This window comes from Coregonus lavaretus (assembly GCF_964263955.1).
Source record: "Coregonus lavaretus genome assembly, chromosome: 7".
NCBI lineage: Eukaryota > Metazoa > Chordata > Actinopteri > Salmoniformes > Salmonidae > Coregonus > Coregonus lavaretus.
Window position 1 is genome coordinate 45,732,780 of NC_139994.1, and position 15,460 is coordinate 45,748,239.

At 39.8% G+C, this 15,460-nt stretch overlaps 1 protein-coding gene across 3 annotated transcripts; it reads right to left on the reverse strand.

Annotated features, from left to right (window-relative positions):
• Positions 1–78: 78 nt before the first annotated feature.
• Positions 79–10,540, reverse strand: LOC311132931 (E3 ubiquitin-protein ligase TRIM47-like). Of its 3 annotated transcripts, XM_084166320.1 has the most exons (6): positions 10,451–10,540; positions 8,243–8,357; positions 7,125–7,285; positions 6,535–6,907; positions 679–918; positions 83–534 (listed from the first exon to the last, which is right to left on the reverse strand). In XM_084166320.1, the coding sequence occupies exons 3-6, from the start codon at positions 7,280–7,282 to the stop codon at positions 412–414; spliced, it is 894 nt and encodes a 297-aa protein (XP_084022446.1). In that variant the 5' UTR covers positions 7,283–7,285; positions 8,243–8,357; positions 10,451–10,540; the 3' UTR covers positions 83–411. The 3 variants fall into 3 exon arrangements, with proteins under 3 accessions (XP_084022445.1, XP_084022447.1, XP_084022446.1); XM_084166319.1 differs by lacking the exon at positions 10,451–10,540 and having other exon boundaries at positions 79–534; positions 8,243–8,618; XM_084166321.1 differs by lacking the exon at positions 10,451–10,540 and having other exon boundaries at positions 79–534; positions 6,834–6,907; positions 8,243–8,617.
• Positions 10,541–15,460: the final 4,920 nt, after the last annotated feature.

Below are 15,460 nucleotides of genomic sequence, written 5' to 3' on the forward strand. Positions count from 1 at the left end.
CCACATAATACTTGATTGGTGGGTCATACGTTCTCTGGCACAGTACTAAACAATTAAAATAAATAAGATAAATGATATATAACACATTCACATTTACTCGGGTAAAAATTTAACAAGACATAAATAATCAACCATTTACACTGTAGATAGGATAGACACAATGATAATCTCTCTAGATAAGCATAAAGGATAGACATTAAAGTCACATTTTCTTTGGTAAAATGGTAACTCAAGGTTACAATAAATAAATAGTTCCTGGTTTTCTCATGGTAAAAATCTCTTGAGGACAGACAAAAATGTAAAAGCAGTAGTGATCTAAATAATCAGTCAGAAGTATGTTGAATATCTAGAGTGGTCTTGCTGAAGCAAGCACATTGGCAATCAAAATGTTCCTGAGTTTTTAGAGGAGGCTCATTGTAGTTTTCTACCATCTCTTGAGGATATTTCTAGTTTCCCCTGTAGTTCTTGGATCAGGGACTTGATGATGTGTGACCAGTCCTTGCTGTGTAGAGGAGTGGACAGTGACGGGAATCTCTATATGTAGAGGGGGGAAACCCGTCAAAAAGAGTAACAACTTGTTGTTTTGGCTTGTTTGTGTTGTGAAATTAAATCTATATAAATGTTGCCCCAAAAAAGTGATCATGTTGATTTATAAAGACAGCAAATGAGGACACTGACTTGTATAAGGTGGAGGTGGTCCTCAGTGTGTGAGAGCTGCTCTAGCGCAGTGCTTCTCCTCTGTAGCTCAGTTATTTCCTGCTCCAGCTCTTTGATGAGCCCTTCAGCCCGCCTCTCTGCTGCTTTCTGTTTCTCTTCAGTCACCTCAACAAGCTCCACTGAGTGTTGGAGGTCCTCCATCTTCTTCAGTCTCTCCTGGATCATCTGCTGAAACTTCATCATGGACTTCTTTATCTTAATCTGTGGATGAATCAGTGGAATTCAATCAGAAAAATGTACAATATCAGTCAACTCTCTAAATTGGAAAAACACTTATCTATGGACGCAGTTAAATCAAATCTGCATTTTGGCCTAATGTTTAAAAACCCCGAATCGCTTACAGTACATACTGTATGTACGGATGTATGTGGGTGATTCTTTAACTATGGTACTTTTCTTGTCCCTGGATGAAATAATAAAAACTAAAAAACATTTCTTCTTTTTTGTTTTTGTCATACTTACTCCACCCTAAGGGGAACTTATAAAAAATGTATCATGGCTCAATCATTCTTTTTATTATATAATATGAGGCCTTTTATGCATGGTTTTTACTGTTTTCCCTCTGTCCCTAAGCCAGACTTTGTATCTTCAACCTCGCTTAATTCTAAATTAAATATTTAAATAATGTAGATTTCAAGTACAAATGATAAAATACCATTTATTTCAATTCTACATATTATATATTGTGATACATATCCACATTTTCCTATATTTTTCATAAATAGAACCCTTGTCCCTTGGGGTCACTGTCATTTCCACCACACTGTACAAAATAGAATCCTGGGATCAGTGTTTTAGGTTTGTATATTTAGTAACCATAGCAACAGAAACTCCACAGTGGAACACATGGCTGGATGAAATGGTGTCCTCTACAGGGGGTAATGAAAAGAAGAAAAATCAAGGTAAATATGAGTAAAACTGAGAGTATGTTTATTGGTCGTCATTTCCAAACAGCTCATATTTCACATGGACGTAAAAATAACTGGATACATTTAATTTAATAATGTGTAATTTGTGTATATTTAATGCTAACTCTAAAACTAATATTAGCAGGCTAACATAGCATGAGATTTTAGAGGGAAAGTGGGGAAATGTCATTTCCACCACAGTCATTTCCACCACGGTGTTCATTGTGGTGGTAAAGACAGGTTGTGGTGGAAATGACATTGTTCGTGCTAAACAGCAAATTATTTGGGCTATAATACTGATACTAAATTCAAAAACAGTTTTAACAATATTACAATATTGTTGGTAAATAAGAGAACAATAGATAAGTAGGTTTGACATGATGTCTTGGCTCTTCCTTTAAGATGGCAAGCAATACCACAGCACAGAGGTCAAGATCATACAGAGAAAGAATAAAATCAGATCCACTTAAATATGCAGAGTCCCTCAAGAAGGACAGAGAAAGATACCTGAAGAAAAAGCAACAAGGTGTTGTTAAATCTGTGACAGAAATGCCGAAAAGAGAACAACGAAAAATGAGAAGACAGTGGCGAATTTCTCAACGAAACAGACGTAGGAAAAAAATATATTGCCTATTTTATCTGTTATTCAACTGGTTATATTAAGGTTATGTTAAGGTAATGATGACATAAAGGGTTTGCTCTAGTTTGTACTAGTTTGCTCTAGTTCAGCATGTAGAAAACAGTGAAGAAATGATTTGCTGATTTTTAACACAAATTCATGTTTTTTCATTTTTTGGATTGTTTTTAATTTAAAAATATTGGTGATATGTTTTTGTTCACAAATGCTGTTGCTTATTGATTTGCTCTGGTTCACCACATAGAGCAGTAGAAAAATTGTTTTTAATTGGAAGTTGCCTATCTGTCATTTCCGCCACACACTGTCTCTTCCGCCACGCCATGTCATTTCCACCACAACACATATTTTAAAGTAAAACATATAAAAAACATACAATCAAACCAACTATATTCAGTGGTGTTGATAATTGTGCAGTTATGGCTAAGATTTGTGTATACACTTTGAGAAATATATGATTTTGAGCTATGATAAGAAAATGAAATGTTCCATTGACCTAGTTTTAGGTGTTTTTTAGTGTAAACATTGTAAAATCTTTACAGTTACATTTCTGAAAAAAATAATAAATTACAAATTTGAACAGATATGTGTGTGCTATTTAATCAAATATATTTATAACAGAAGATATTTCATTATTTTCTCTTAAAAATACATGTTTTGTTATGTGATGGAAATGACCGTTTTCTTGGACTGTCAGATAAAAATGGCAAAAAATATATATTAGTAAATACAAATCATCACAGCCAACTTCAGGGAAGGTTTCCAGACAGATTGAGAAACCAACTGATACTAAAAAATTGTTTGTAGAAATGTTTTTATTTTCTGAAACTGTCTAGCTCAAAGAGTACCATAGTTGAAGAATTACCCATGTACAGATTATTACAGATACAGTACCTCTGAACGTTAGGTGTATGTTTGGTACATTTATAAAAAAGTCACTGGCTGAGGGCAGCGTTTGGTGATACACACACACACTCATCTCCCCCCTCCCTGCTCCGTTTTCAGCTACGTTAACAATGTGGGTCGATACACAAGTTAACTTAGCGATGTCAGTTCATACATTACACACATTATTCTTACCTCCCTTCAGTAACAGTTTGGTATGGTATAAAGAATACGCAGACAAGCTTTCATGTTTAATTTAAGTAACGTTTATTGTACTTATCAATGTTTTGGATGAGCGCTCTGTTTGATTCAGTTACTCTCGCTCCGTCTATGTAGCTTCCGGGTATGCTGGAATAAGGACCCGAGCTTCTTCAGTGGGGTTTATCGGCGGTTGGCATCCAACGTTATGGCGCATTACCGCCACCTACTGTACTGGAGTGTGGGCCAGAGACCGGGAGAAACTAAATCCTACCTGCCAGCCCCGTTGCTCTTAATAAAAAAGATAACAAAATATTTGATAGTATATCTAATGACGTTCTACTCAATATACTCTTTAAACTAATTTTCTGTATCCCCTTCTCCCTCATACTACATCTCAGCCTCTCTCTTTACCTTTGTTACTTCCCACACTCTAGCAATACATGCTCCAATGTCTCTGTTTCCTGGTAATAATCACACTTTCCTGTTGGATGCTTTCCTATCACATTTAAGGTATTATTCAACTGGCTGTGTCCCACCCTTAATCTTGTAAAAATAACCTCCTCTCTTCTGTCCCATATCCCCCATCTCCACCTGTAGTGCAGCCACTGGCGAGGTCCGAAACGCCCCACTACATACTCTGAGTCCTTGCCCCTGTATGACATCTAGCCTTCCAATGAGGTCCGGGCTGCCGAACCATACACTACACTTCCATAGTCTATAACAGATCGGATCAATGCAACATACATGGTCCTCAATGAGGAACGCCCAGCCCCCCACTCCTTCCCCGTCAGACAGCGCATCACTTTTAGCACCTTCTTACACTTTCTCACCCCTCTCTCTATGTGTTCTGCCCAGGTCAGTCTAGTGTCAAAGTACACCCCAAGGAACCTGAAGGCCCCCACCCTCTTCAAGTTTCTCCCATATAACCTCAAGCATACCTCATCTCCCACCTTCCTCCTGGTGAAGAACACTGTCTGAGTTTTCTCTACAGTGAACCTGAATCCCCACATTAATGCCCACCGCTCTACCTCATCAATTGCTTCCTGTACCTTCCTGATTATGTCTTCCCCTCTTCCATAAGGCCCCATCATCTCCCAATATCCGGCCGTACCTGAGAGTAAACATAATTTAGAACAAAAGAGGACTAATCACGCTCCCCTGCATTGTACCATTATCCACCAGGTAGCTGCCTGATAGAGACTTCCCCACCCACACCTGGATAGACCTTCCAAACAGGAAATATTTTATCCAGTTGTACATTCTTCCTCCTACCCTCCTGTAGCTCAGTTGGTAGAGCATGGCGCTTGCAACGCCAGGGTTGTGGGTTCGATTCCCACGGGGGGCCAGTATGAAAAATGTATGCACTAACTACAAGAGCGTCTGCTAAAAATTGTAATAATATCAAGCTTGATTAACAACCCTTCCTTCCAAATCATATCATACGCCTTCTCCACATAAAAAAATACAGCTACAACAGTCTCCTTGTTTACCTGAGCCTTCCTGACCTCTGCTTCTAAGCAGAGCACTGGGTCCATAGTTCCCCTGCCCTTCCTGAACCCACTCTGATGTGCCGTTACTAGCCCCCTGCTCTCCAGGAAGTAAGTTAGCCTCTCCGTAATCATACGTTCCATAATCTTACATACATGTAATTTTAAAGCTATTGGCCGATAGATTGTTGGCCTCGTTGGGTCCTTCCCTGGCTTCCGGATTGGTACCACTACTGCCTCCTTCCAGCTAGCTGGTAGTTTCCCCTCCTCCCACCCTCTGTTGTAAAACACCAATACCTTATCCAGTGCCTCATCACTAAGATGGATCAACATAACATAGCACACCTCATCTTTCCCAGGTGAAGTTAACCCAGCCTTACCTATTGCCCTTCTCACCTCTGCCATGGTAAATGGTGCATTCAACGCATCATTTACATCCTCCCTCCTATCCAGCACTCCAGGATGCTCCTCTCTCGTTCTCTCTCTCCCCCTCTCCCCCTCCTCTGACAAATTTGCTGAGCTATGCACTTGGACAAACGCTTTGGCCATCATCTCTGCCTTCTCCTTATCTGTTACTGCCACATCCTTCTCACTCGTCAACATTGGATAATCCCACTCCCTTCTGACCCCACTCATTCTCTTAATCATCCCCCACACCTCTCCCACAGGTGTTGCCCTTCCAATGGTGTCACAGAACCGACGTCAACATGACCTCTTTGCCTGATGGACAGTTCTCCTCACCAGGGCCTGGGCCTGCTTATACTGAATCCGATGTTGGAAGTTATGCATCCCTTTCAGTACTCTAAATGCCCTGTTCAATACCTTTGCCTAGCATCCTGTTAAGAAGTCCTTGCTTTATGAAGGTGGCACATCGCCTCCTCCCACTACATCTCTGTCCCTATGAACCACTACATATCCCTGTATGATAAACTCCAGTCGGTTTGAGCCATGTTTCTTGCACACAAATCACAGCAGGCTTAGCTGGCATATTTACAATGAACTGCTTGAACCCCTGCCCATTAGCCAACAGGCTTTGAGCATTCCATTGTAGTACTATTACCATAACTAAGATCCAGTAATACATGACTCCAGGACCCGAGCTACGGCAATCGGGCTGGCATTGTAGTGCCTGTCCTGAATTGCGCGTTCATGTGAATGGGCGTATTGGAAGACACCATGTCAGTAGTGATGGGGTTATGTAAATGTTTTATATTGTCCTTTATTGTATTATGATAAACCGATTGCAAAGGTTCAATTAAGATAATTCATGATATGTTTAGCTGAGCGGAAAATGTAGGCTTCGATGTTTGTAATGGCTTCATTAATTAATTAATGAGTTTGGTACGTTCTAATGGGAGAGGCTTCCCCTACAAAAGGAGCCTCTCTTTCAGTTCAAGGGGGGACCCTTTTCAATAAGAAGTGTTTAGCTGTCGCTATAATGTATGCTTTTGTGACAGTACTGTTTTCTTTCGGAATCACTATGTAAATAAACATCCTTGCACAGAAGTTATTTTGCGGCTCCGACATCGTTTTATTTGTTAGAGTTTAAGTTTAATATAGGCTTAAGTTTCAGTTAAGATTTTTCAGTTTAGCCTACTCTACACGACAGACTTGGTACATAAAACTGTTGAATGAATGCAATGTGAAAACTCAATAGGCTAACTATAATTTTCCACAAAAAAATGTCATGTATTTGCCTTGCCTTCGTTTTTGTTGCTTCCATGGCGATTGTGACCACCCGATGACCCCTGTGATCAGTCTGGACACACATAGCACAGATGCAGGTCTGATCGCTCCGACAAAACCTGGCCAACTGCCTCCCATGGAGTCTACAGACAGGCTCATCCAGGTTCTTCCACACAGTGACCAGTGGATGGCGCCCTAGAGCCGAGTCTCTGTAGTGAGGCTCCAGGTGGGTCTCACAGTATGAGGCCAGGCACACCAGACATGACTTCACCGCTCTACACCGCTTTTCTGGACAGACATCGCAGGGCACCTCACCTGCTCTGAGTGGAGTTTGGTTTTCCTCCCACGGGGCACCATTATGTAGGGTTGGCTTCGTTTTTAACTGTGGCCTGATGGGGGAAACGGTATAAAAAGGTTGCACACACTCTATAGCTATGAAGTTTTTTACCCATTTTATACACTTTAAATAATTGGGAGTAGAGCATTATATAAAGTGTGAAACTTTCTTTTTATTATGTGCTGTATTTAATGTACTATTTAATGTACTATTTCTTCAGTCAGCACCTATCCTACTGTTTTAGGTGTGTGTAAACTCTTGCTTTTTACCGTATGGGGAAACATGTCATACAGAGGGGACACTGGCAGGCACCATGGACTCTCCAGTACTCCCCGATGCAGCCCAGGCAGAAACGATGGCCACAGGGGATAGAGACTGGATTAGTGAAGTCATCTAGACAGATGCAGCATTGAGGCAGTGCAGACATCCCCTGAGAATAGAATACAATACATTGATTTTTCCCATGAAGGAACTTATTTTTTGGAGTGAAATTAGAAAATGGTATAGTACATGGGTATAGGAAACAATTTCCTGAATAAATTACAGTTGTTTGGAAGCATATCAGTTGCAGGATATTGGGTCAATTTTGATAGTTCTTGTACAGATAAATAAAGGAAGGCAGAATCTAGGAATTTACACGCTCATACACAGAAATGCAAGATCGCATTGTCATCATAGTGATGGTTATAAAACGTCATGGCTGAGTCCCAAATGTCACCCTATTCCCTATGTATCCCTATGGGCCCTGTTCAAATATAGTGCACTATAAAGGGAATAGGGTTCCGTTTAGGATGCAGCCCATATAAAAACAAATGTGTTCCCGGAACAGTGCGTTGTGCAACACTTTATAAATCCTCAGTGTAATCTGAACATTAGTGATAATGCTGCTTCCTCTGTGACTTGGAACAGAGATAGTTAACCCATTAGTGACTAGAGGCCATTGTACAGTAAACTGCCCATAACCATTCATACAAACAAAACATACCACAGATCCGCTGTGACTCTTGAGACCACTTTATCAGCAACACAGTAAACTTATTGGGCAGGTTTCCCGAACACAGATTAAACCTAGTCCTGGACTAAGAAGCACTTTTAATGGAGAATCTCCACAGAACATGTGTTTTAGTCCTGAACTAGGCTTAAATAAAGGCACAGCATCATCAACCACAACATAACCAAATGACCACATACACATGTTAGATGACATCTTACTTTCAGCAACTCTGCTCCTCTACCTCTGGCTCTAGATCCTAGAGAATACAACTCTACAGGCACATACAGCATGACACCACAGTGTAGAAAAACATGAAATGAAAAGTACTTTCATTTATTAATACTAGTGATATTCATATAATAATATAAATAATCCAAAACTCATTTTACCTACCAGCTCTGTACCAAGGATGAAGAATTGTCAAGTCAGGTCCTAGGCCTACAGTGGCACAAGTGTGTATGTGCTGTAAACTCGTACTCTCACAAGATGAGGGCACACCTTGTCACTGCTGGTAAAGGGGAGGAACATTTGGACTATGAACGAGCAGTATTGCAGCTTCCTTACCCCACATGTTCTTATAAACATTCCCTAAAGTGGAGTTGTTCCTTCCTTGTTCACCATGATCAGTTGTACTTTACCCTCTTGCAAATCTTACACATAAAAAAATGTAAATAAAGCATCATTTCACACACACGTGATGACAGCATAATGACAGCGTGTATTCTTTTCCCCATTGCTTGTTATGAGGAAGCCAGCCTCTGCCGAGTCCCCAACAACTGGATTTTCCGGTTCTAAGGGGATAGGTGAAATGAGAAGAGAGCCTGTGACACGACTTCCCCTTTTGGACATTAACAAGGTGACACTCCATCTTAACTCCTCCTCCACATTTAAGAGAACCTCCCCCGGCATTTTTTTTTTTAGTCCAGTCAAGACCAGTATGTAGGGGATCTAGTTTCAGGAGTTTCTCTTACGTCTGCTATGTTAGGTTATGAGGAAACACATTCTATATACACTTTAGGATTTCAATACGTCAGAGGAAGCTAGTGAGGTGTGCCAAGTCCTTTAATTTAGTGTAATATTGAGTGAACACCTAGCCTTTTATGGTTCCTGTATCTTCACTTCGCAGTACTGGATAGAGCTCTCAAACTATATTTGTACTTCTTTATCCAATCGATGTAAATGACCAGTGACTCAGACTTCTTTTTCATGCTGTAGAGTTAAAAGTAAGGGTAAAGATTACCGGCGAAGGACAGGCCAAAGAATGAGTAGATGTGTGATTTTTCCAGCACGTCATAAAAAGACACCTGTCCTTTCTCGTAATCCACATACACACGGACTGTTTGGGGTGGTAAGTCTTTTTGACCGCCTTCTTCCGGTTGACAGTCTTCTTGGAAACTCTGACTTCCCACCTCCCAGTAATTGCGTCCAGAGTTGAAGCCCTTTTCTCCCAAGACCACTGAGTAGCAGTCAAAACTCTCTGGGTTGTCAGACACAGTCTTGGATGTTTTGGCTTACTTTATTTGTGTCCCCTCTTCAGAGAGCTGTAGCCAATGATTAGCAGTGTTGGGGTCCAGAATGACTTCATCCGAGGGGCAGAAATGTGGGCCAGTATTTCAATTAGGTATGTAACATTTGCAAACGTATACCACAACGAAGGGCCAGATCATTGTTCTTAATAAACTATAATTTTGTTATAATTTTAATAACAATTTATATCACCTCTGAACTCTTGCATTCTCTTAAGTTCTGTAAGAAAATAGATAGCAAGTCAAAAGAATAGAATAATAGATTCTTTAAAATGCTTATTAAAAAAAATATTTCCTTAAGTGCTTTTATTTCTCCCATATGTTCTCATCAATTTGAGAAAAGGCTCTCCTCACAGTTCCCACACACAGATCAGTGTTAACACTAACCCTGGACCATTTCTTAGTGGATGGAGGGGTGCGAACTCTACAGCCAAGAGAATAGAAAATCATTATCTCAGGAGTTCAGCAAGTTTTCAGTTCATGCATTTATATTGATGAGATAGACCAACCCTAACCCTTTGCCTTAATGCCTGTCTGCCTGCTTTATATAGCAAGCTACGGCCACATGACTCACTGTCTGTAGGAGCAATCCATTTTCATGAACGGGGTGGTGTACCTAATGTACCTAATGTGTGTGAGAGACAGGGACACTGACCTGTAGGAAGTGGAGGTGGTCCTAAGTGTGTGAGAGCTGCTCCAGCTCAGTGCTTCTCTTCTGTAGCTCAGCGATTTCCTGTTCTAACTGTGAGCCCCTTAGCTTGCCTCTCCGCTGCATTTTGCCTCTCCTCTGTTAGCTACCTTGAGAATCTTAGTTTACCTTTTGTTATAGAATGTAACAGTGCAGTGAAATTATTTCACTGTCCACTTCTTTCTCAGTACTTTTCTAATTAAAAAATATTAAACGTAAGGTTAACTACTTCAAAAGCAGGTTATTTGGATAATACTGTACTATAAACTGATCAATTAATTGAATAATACTGATTGTTTTTATATACATTTTCCCACTGCTGGCTAAATCCACATTATGACAATCCAGTGTGGTAATCTAACATGCTTTATTTCTGTCAGGACTTACTTTGCTGAGCTCCACTGAGTGTTTGATCTCCTCCATCTTTGCATGTCTTTCCTGGATAATCTTCTGCACCTCTGCCTTGGTGAACTTAAGCTCAGCCTGTGGAAAATTCATGTAAATAATGCATGAAGGAAACTGTTGAAGGGGGGCTGATTTCCTGGTTTATCCTCGGTTTCAATTCTCCTCATTAGGAAATGTGACTGAGAACGAAATTTGGGTCTTGGAGGCATGCTTTGAGGTGGGTGTCTCTTGTGTGTGTGTGTTCGAATGTGGGAAGCGCTTGTACTTTCACTCTGCCAAAACACTTGACAGTTACAGTCACTCATCCTTCTAGATAACTTGAAACAGTTTAACCAGGTCTTGTATCTGGAAGTAGCCTAGACTAGCTAGCAAGCTAGCCAACTTCTTTCGCCAATTAGCTTCAGCCAGCTTGTGTGCAACCATGGCAAAGTTGGTTTGACTTTGGATAGCCTATCTCTGGGGCTAGTTAGGGACCGTCAATAAATTACACAATGTAAATGGGACAATATTTTCACATCTTTTAGTAGTCTCATTAAATGCTTTCAACATTTGTATATGCATTTCTACAATTTATAGTTGGTTTGTAAGTAATTGACATTTGGAGCTATTGGCATTTTAAGATATTGTCCCATATACATTGTGTAATTTACTGATGGTCCCTAATTGCCCTCATAGGGATATCTAATGTCAAACAAAATTGACCATGGGTATTACGATCAGGTCGGGTGCAGCTGCGCTCCAAATTGATGATTACTTGGGTGCTGCCAGCTGTGGGCATGTGGGCAGGATTGAAATAAACCCAACCTAAGGAAAACTGTTATGGTACCCTTCATTCCGTGACATACCATTTCTTCCTAATCATCTCGCAAATCTTCGTTTTGGATGTGACTGACTGTAATGCTGTCATGTCATAGTATTGTGTGGACCAGGGGAGAGTTAGTAGATAAGTGGTTTGCTGCCACAGAGTCTACATTCCGTTATGTCAGAGGAGATTACTGATGTTGAGCTTAGAATAATTGATGGACAGGATATAGTGACGGGGTAAAGGGTAATAACATCAAAGAATGGGAGTGCCCATGATGATTACCAGATGTTCGTGGAGAGGCTTGTAACAGAATGTATATATATATAGAGAGTGGATCTTTGTTCTGGAGTTAGGAAGATGGCAGAGGCAGGGCCATGTCCTTCGTCTGTTATAACTACCCATGGTACCAAATTAAATATATTGTATGAACTCCACATCAAGAGTGTCTAAGTACATCCTTACATTCGTAATCACTTGATACCCTAGAAACTCATCATAACACTGACTTTAAGACCAAAATAATCCTTTTTACACTTTGTAGTCAATTTTAACAATATAATAAATGTTTCTGACTAATATCGATCCTACATATGCCGTTTTTTTCTACCAGATCAATTGTTTATTGCCTTCTGTTGTTCTTTAAGGAGAGATCTAGAAAAGAATGATTTAATACATTTAATACATGTCTTATCTTTTGTTTGACTCCCTCCTCCTCAATGGGCACAGTATTGTGACACTTGTGGTCTGTCTCGGTACACAAAACATACAAGCAGTTCTGGTCACTCCTACAGAACAGCTCCAGGAGTCTCTCGTGCTTCTTACACATCATGTCCTCCAGGTTCTCCACAGGGTCAATCAGCTTGTGTCTCTTCAGAGTCACCACTCTCTGATGAGGCTCCAGGTGAGTCTCACAGTAAGAGGTCAGACACACCAGGCAGGACTACAGGGCCTTGAGCTTCATTGTAGTACAAACATCACAAACCACCTAACAGAGTTTGTGGAGACCTCAGGTTTCACATAGAAATGTTTCTTACATTTTGGACACTGGCAGATCTCACTGTCATCCCAGTGTCCACCAATCCAATACAGGCTTTGCAGAAGGTGTGGCCAGAAGGAGTGGTAACTGGATCAGTGAACACATTCAGGCAGATAGAGCACTGGAACTGCTCTTCTGACAGAAGGCTTCTATCAACATTCAATGATGACATCTCTATGGGGGGAGATTACGTTATTATTATTACATTATTCTGGGTCTTGAATCATCCATATACCTTTAGCACAGTATTGATGAGGTTGGTAAGAAATTACTACAACCCAAATACTGTAAAATACCCATGTCAAATATGTAAATATGTTAAAAAAATATATACATAAGTACAACATTTTATGCAGCTAAAGGTGAACTAGACTGCAAACAAAGACTTGTACCTGTATCATCAATAATAAGACTGGTCTCCACCCTTTTGATAATTACTTACTGTATATGCGTGTAACCCAACACCTCTAACCAAATAACCGAAACCTCAAGATAAAAACATCAGTTTCTTTCAATTTATCAAAGAGAAACACAACATAAAACATCAAGTAAAGACGTAAGTAAGATGAAAAATGTAGGCATACCTGTTTTTTATGTTTTCTTTAGCTAGATTTGTCTGGGCTCATTTTTGTCAATGCAGATGGGAATCATCACCACAAGAATGAAAACAATCAAACACACATGCTCAGAACTGGTACTGAATAATATTCCCTTTAGAAGGGAGGAGGATGAACGTTTGAGAGGTAGGAGCTGTGTCATCATTTCGCTGAAGGTGAAACTTAAAACTCTCACACAAAACATTCACAGGTGAACCCTACATTATCAGGTTTAGTATTTTCAAACCTTTTAAAATCTCACAAGACATGGACCAAAGACAAACATACATTTATTGTTGAAAATCCTTGTCCTATTTTTACAGTGTACATTTAATATGTAAATTGGCATGCAATGCTAAAGTGCAAGTCAGTGAACAATACTGTCTTCATCATAGATACAATTAAGGCATGTTACATTCTAGACCTGGGTTCAAATACTTTGAACGTTTGCTTGAGTCTGCCAGGAGTGCCAGATGGGCGGGATTTGCAATTTTGAGATTTACCTATTGGTTTATTAAGCCAGGCAAGCTCAAATAGGCACAGATAAAGAATTTGAAATGATTTTCAAGTATTTTAAACCCATGTCTGTTAGATTCATCTTCATTATGCTATTTAATCTAGATTTTAATCAACAGGATACATGCCATAAAAAACACACAAACAAAAAACAACCCAATCATCCTATCTACCAACCTATTAAGATTATATGTTAAAGGTGCAATATGCAGAAATCGCACCGCCATTTCCTGGTTACTAAAATTCTAAATCAGTTAATGCGACAAAACAATCAATGTATAGTGTAGAGAATCATTATACAATCTTAAACACTGTGAAATATATTTTCAATAACTGAAAATATCATTTTTTCAGCTGTTTGAAGCTGATGTGCAAAACTGAAAGTGAAAGATGCAAAAACTAAACTTAAGAATGGGAAGCATAGAAATAGCACACATAGAACAGATCTACTGCTTCTTAGACCTGCAATCAATGAGTGACAGACCTATAACTCAGATTTCTATGTGAATTTGGTCAGGCCACCCAAAAAGTTACATATTGCAGCTTTGAGGTAAGGGAGAGTGGGGTACGTTGAGCAAAAGGGTTAGTTGAGCCACCCCTTGTTTCTAGGAAAGCATACATAAAATGAATCAAGTGACCAAATATTTAGGAAGAGGTCATCATTTCATGGAGTCTGTGAAGGAAGAAACCACATGGAAAGAGTGGCAAGCAAGTTAGGTCCCAAAAAATGATTTTCACAAATTCAAATGCATTTATTGTTTTATAAGTTTCATGATGTTTGTATCTAAACCAAAGTAGATTATTTTACAATTGTTTTATACATCAGTTGGGGTCTAATAAATATGAGGCCCTAAACCTATCATGAAAGTGCATTCTTATAACTGTGTGGGCTAATATAGTCAAAATGTTTGCCTTGGGGTTAGTTGAGTCAATGGCCATGGGCTAAGTTGAGCCATTGGCCACCATACCCTATACAAATGATGATTACATGTTGTCAGTTTTATGCATAACATGCATAGTATTTTTGCAATGTGTCATGTGTTACAGGAGGGGGTCACAGTTCCGGAGTGACCCACTAGGTGTCGTCCTCCAAAAACCTTAGGCACCTCCTCACTCACAGTCTGGACTAATCATTATCTTATTGGTGTCACCTGTGTCTACCTGTTCACCTGTGTATTTATGCCCTCACTTCCCTGTTTTCCCTTGCTCTGTTTTCTCTGCTAGTTCTCGATGCCAAACAGTACTAATCAGTGTCTGATCGTGAGACGTATGTACAGGTACTTGAGAAGTGTTCTCCCTGTGTCATTATTGTTTTCAGTCATAGTTAGTATTTCGTATGTTTGCTGTCAGCCTGTTTTTGGAGACCAATTTGCTCCTCCTTTATTTTTTTCGGGACAAGTCCGTTATTTTGTATCCTGGTTTTGGGACCACCAGTAAAGATCCTTGTTTCACCATCTCTGCCTACTGTCTATCCTGCACTGCACCTGGGTCACACCTCACACCAACCCTTACAGTAATGCACATGAACTCAAGATAGTACATTTCTATTGTTATAGAGCAGACATCATCATGTCCCGTGTACACAAACGTAAAACAAGCAAGGGTCTAGCCCCCATGAGGTTCTTGAGAGAGCAGCAAGGGAAGTGAGAGAAGGGAAGAAGTCCATTCGAGCATCAGCAAGGGATGAAAAAATTGATTGAATCACAAAAAATAAAACAAACATTTAGCTGTGCAAAAGAGAGGCTATGATAGAGTAGCAGAGGCACATACTGTATGGTCTTATCTGATGACATGGAGTCTGAGCTTGCTAAACATATCAATAATCTTTCGGACCAGTTTCATGGGCTTAGTAGCCTCAAATGCAGAGAACTAGCCTACGAAGTGGCACATCGAAACAACATCCCTTTCCCAGACAACTGGTCAAGAAATAGAAAGTTATGGGATATTGAACAGAGAGATCTGTATGTGAATGTAGACATATTTGAGATATACAATATACCCATTCCATGAATTAAACTTTGACCTAACAGCACCGTCAA